The 5,000-nt window shown below is 53.1% G+C and overlaps 1 protein-coding gene across 4 annotated transcripts in view; it reads left to right on the top strand.

The window, feature by feature from the left end:
* Positions 1-5,000, top strand: part of itprid2 (ITPR interacting domain containing 2) — a 33,325-nt gene that overhangs the window by 21,591 nt on the left and 6,734 nt on the right. For all 4 annotated transcript variants that reach the window (XM_084443573.1, XM_084443574.1, XM_084443575.1 and 1 more), the window contains 4 exons: positions 764-1,401; positions 2,620-2,680; positions 4,320-4,408; positions 4,817-5,000. The exon at positions 4,817-5,000 is cut by the window's right edge and continues 1,370 nt beyond it. In XM_084443573.1, coding sequence (XP_084299699.1) covers positions 764-1,401; positions 2,620-2,680; positions 4,320-4,408; positions 4,817-5,000 — 972 coding nt within the window. The remainder of the gene's footprint in view (positions 1-763; positions 1,402-2,619; positions 2,681-4,319; positions 4,409-4,816) is intronic.

A 5,000-nucleotide genomic window follows, 5' to 3' on the forward strand; every position in this document is an offset into this window, starting at 1 on the left:
ACTTCCTGTTTCTGTCCTACACTCCTCTGCCTGGCGTGGCTGAACCCCTGGCCGTATCGATGAGTCAGCACTGGGCAGGAAGACACACACACTCACGAACGCAAGGAACAGGCGTTCCCTACAATCATGTGTAGATGAGAGATAGTAGCGAGCGATTTGTGAAGCGTGTCTAGTAACCACAGTGACATTCTGGCTGTCTGGGATCAGGGATAACCTCCTAATCATGTGCAGTGTCACTTAGCGTCCTCGGTGCTGAGTCAGGATGACGAGACACCATGTGAATCCTGTTTGTTCCGTGATCGCGTGTGTGTGCGCGTGTGTGCGCGTGTGTGTGTGCGCGCGTGTGTGCGTGTGATAGAGGGGCTACTCTGTACTAAGGATAGAGTAACTTAGATCCTCCACCAAACTGCAGAAACATTTCACTGTGACTGGTACAACGTATGACAAATAAAAATAATCGTGCATCTTGAACTGCTCCTAGGAGACAGACATCTTCCATCGCTGGTTTTAAAGGAGACAGGTACAGAACGCTGGGTGTACTGTTTTATTCTGACCTCTCCTCTCCTCTCCTCTCCTCTCCTCTCCTCTCCTCTCCTCTCCTCTCCTCTCCTCTCCTCTCCTCTCCTCTCCTCTCCTCTCCTCTCCTCTCCTCTCCTCTCCTCTCCTCTCCTCTCCTCTCCTGCCCTCTCGTCCTCTCCTCTCTTCTCTTCTCCCCCCTCCTCACCTCCACTCTCCTCCTCTCCTCTCTTCTCTACTCCTCCAGGTCGGTTCCGGCAGATCGAGGTCCTGACCACGGTGGCCAACGAGTTCTTCTCGCTCTACTCCCAGGTGTCAGGTCAGGCTGTGGAGAAGATCGTCCTGGATGGCGAGAAGAAGGTTGAGAAGGTTAGCAGCACCACCCTCAACGCCGTCAAGTTACTGAAGAAGTCCATCAGCAAATCCAACATGCTCTCCCCTGCCGCCAAGAGGTCTCCCAGCACCCCCGGCGCCGCCACCGCCACCGCCGCCGCCGCCGCCCCCTCCACGGCGACCCCCCCCTTGCCCTCCCCCCTCACCCCATCTGCACAGAGCCCCGGCCCCTCCCCCAGCGCCATCGACGGCCGCAGTACCGCGGCCGACCAGCGCGGGGAGCAGCCCGAGCAGAAACCCGCCGCCCCCGTTGGTTTCCTCGCCCGGCTCAGCTCGCTGAGCGCCAAGCCCGCCGCAGTCCGCCCGTCCGGGGACGAGGAGCCGGGGAGCGACGGAGGAGGGGAGGGAGGGAGGGGAGAGAGGGAGGCGTCGGGAGGAGGAGACCGCCCCGCCACCTCCACCCCGGACAAGCTGCTCCACCTGGGCCCGCTGCCCAACCCGCAACTCACTCACCTCCGCACGCAAACCAAGGAGTCATTCGAGATGGAGGAGGTAAGAGTGTGTGTGTGTGTGTGTGTGGGGGGGGGGGGTGGTGGGTGATGAGAGAGGCCGGCCCTTTAAAAGGCTGATGGTCATGGAGCCAGGGGTTAACAGGGGTCACAGCTAAGTGGTAGTACTGCTTTACTCAGACTAATTCCGAAGAAGTTCTGTTTAGTTTGGTTTGGTTATCTTTGATCTCTCCGTTCTCACGCTGCTATGGGAGGTCTAGGAGACTAGAGGCTGGGAGAGGCTGGGAGGTCTAGGGGACTAGAGGCTGGGAGAGGCTGGGAGGTCTAGGAGACTAGAGGCTGAGAGAGGCTGGGAGGTCTAGGAGACTAGAGGCTGAGAGAGGCTGGGAGGTCTAGGGGACTAGAGACTGAGAGAGGCTGGAAGGTCTCTAGGAGACTAGAGGCTGGGAGGTCTAGGAGACTAGAGGCTGGGAGGTCTAGGAGACTAGAGGCTGGGAAGTCTGTGAGGCTGGGAGCCCTCAGGTCACAGACAGCTGTACTGTACATGAGAGACCAGAGGGAAAGAGGGGGAGAGAGGCTAGAGGAGAGGGGAGGGAGAGGAGGGGGAAAGAGGGTGGAGGAGAGGAGGAGAGAGGAGGGGAGGGAGAGAAGGGGGAGAGAGGGTGGAGGGGAGGGAGAGGAGGGGGAGAGCTGGAGCTCTGCTTGCTTCTCTCCCGGGTCTCACTCTGGGGCTCAGCTACAGTATCTGGACTGGATCAGGCTTCTCCCCTCCCCTCTCCTCTTGCCTTCTCTCATCTCCTCTACGCCCTCTCCTCTGCTCCCCTCCTCTCCTCATCTCCCCTCTCCTCCCCACTCCTCATCTCTTCATCTCTCCTCCCCTCCTCATCTCTCCTCATCTATCCTCCCCTCTCCTCTCCTCATTTCTCCTCCCCTCTCCTCTCCTCCTCTATCCTCTCCTCTCCTCATCTCTCCTCCTCTATCCTCTCCTCCCCTCTCATCTCCTCCCCTCTCATCTCCTCATCTCTCCTCCCCTCTCCTCTCCTCTCATCTCCTCCCCTCTCATCTCCTCATCTCTCCTCTCCTCCTCTCCTCTCCTCCCCTCTCATCTCCTCATCTCTCCTCTCCTCCTCTCTCATCTCCTCTCCTCTCCTCCCCTCTCATCTCCTCATCTCTCCTCCCCTTTCCTCTCCTCTCCTCTCTTCCTCTCTCCTCTCCTCATCTCTCCTCATCTCTCCTCTCCTGATCTCTCCTCTCCTCTCAGGTCCAGAGCAATGAGGATGAGACTGCCCCTGAAGCACACAACACCTCCAGAGCAGGCAGTGGTGAGTCTACACACACACTACACACACACACACACACACTACATACATACACTCACGACATACATACACACAAACACTACATACACACACACTACATATATATACACACACACACACACACACACACACACACACACACACTACATACACCCACACTACATACATACACACACTACATACACACACACACACACACACACACACACACACACACACACACACACACACACACACACACTACATACACCCACACTACATACATACACACACTACATACACACACACACACACACACACACACACACACACACACACACACACACACACACTACATACATACACACACTATGTACATAACCATATAAACCAACTTATGCAGTACCTGACACATACCTGGCATAGTCTCAGTCACGGGATTTACCGTTTTTATGTTCCAGAATTTAATGGAGCCTGGATACTTTAGAAAGAGTATTTGGGAGCAGCAGAGCGGACCGCTTTAGATCTGTCTAATAAATATCCTCTCTGTGGTTGTTTTTATGACAGCTTAGTGAGTTACTGGAGGTGTTTATCTGCAGAGTGTTCTTGTCAGTAGCAGTAGGGATTTATTTTAGATTTAACCTTTATTTAAGCAGGCAAAGCCATTAAGAACAAATTGTTATTTACAACAGCAGCCTGGCAGCAGCAGCCTCCCAGAGCAGCCCAGCGACCGTGGCCTCTAAAAACCTTCCTTCTGCTGTTCCTCAGAGAATAACTAGATCTGACGGGACTGGATTGATACAAGCTGTATGGAGAAGTACTGTCCAAACTCATGCTTATACCTATCCAGTCACATTAGATCAGTGGTTACTATGGAGGCGCAGAAGGTGCGTTTTATTTTTTATTTTTTTTAGAGAATTCAAACGGTGCCTGCATTTGTCAGAACACAATCACAACCCTTCTGTTAGTGGTGGCAGAGCAAATACGAGCGACCGTGACGAGACGCCTGCCTGGGAGGGGAGGAGACTGGGATGAATGAGGAATGATTACTGCTTTTACAGATACAGTACTCTGGTCTCACGAGTCGGTCTCTTTTAACTGAACTACAGACTGAAGACATTCATCCAGGTTTTGTCGCTAAAAGTGGGTGGAAACAATTTGAGAGATTGAAAAAAAACCTGCATTACAGAACCAGTCCTAATGGGGCGGTGAGTGTTTTGTTTTGATGCTGCACTCCAGTTTGCTTGGAGGACATAATTTCCGGTAAGGCGGGTCCTTCACTCTATTGGAGATGTAGGCAGTGGCTCTGATTGGTAGCGTCGTTTTTTGCCGCTGTAATGAAACAATTTTCAATGGAGACCCTCAGCAATGGAGAAGTGACGGAAAGAGAGCGAAATACAAAAGAGCACAAAGACTAGACAGATGCTGGCAGGTTGATGACGGGATGAGAACCAGCTGGTGACACACGCTGGGATGGGACAGGGAGACCCCTACAGGACCAGGGTGGAACAACAGGGAGGGTCACACTAGGGGGGAGGGGGGGAGGCGGCGAAGGTTGGTAGCAGTGGTCACAGCCATGAAAGACACACACTCAATACTCTTTTATTGTGATCTCGCCATCCCTCCTTCTTTATCTCTTGGTCTCTCCATCTCTCTGTTCCAGACCAGTTCCTGAGGACGACCAGCCAGCAGTCGGACAGCAGCGGCTTTGCTGAGGACCCCTCAACTGACGGCTCTGGCAACTGCCTGACGGTACGCGTGTCTGTGATACGGCTGCAAAATCCCTGGAATATTCACAAACTTCCCGTGGGAGTTAGCAGGAATTTATGGGAATTAGGGAGAATTAACGGGAATAAACTTGAAAATAGAATTTGTTCCTGTTGATTATCACAAATTTCCAGCTTGATTGTTAATTGCCATTAATTCCCATTGGGGGAAATTTGTGAATATTCCCGGAATTTTGCAGATTAACTCACGTCATTAGTTTGCTTGATGGTCCATGCATTAGGGACAGTCAGTCTGACGTTTAGCATCAGAGAATTTGATTGGTATCTGATGGTGAGTGTTGAAGCATTTGATTGGTTATTAATATTGTAGCGCTTGATTGGTTGTTGAAGTATCTGCAGCTGAGTTATAGAGTGTCTGATTGGCCCTTTCCAGGTGCAGGAGAGCACTGACAGCTGTGACAGCGAGACCACGGTGACGTCACACGTTGACAGGCTGCAGTCCGCCGAGTCCGAGCCCGGGAGTTCTGTGGAGCCGGAAGGGCTTCCTCAGTACGCGGACCCCCAGACCCCCAGACCCGCTAGCAGAAGAACGGACCAGAACCAGGACCAGGAGCTGC

Source organism: Borostomias antarcticus, assembly GCF_949987555.1.
Source record: "Borostomias antarcticus genome assembly, chromosome: 9".
NCBI lineage: Eukaryota > Metazoa > Chordata > Actinopteri > Stomiiformes > Stomiidae > Borostomias > Borostomias antarcticus.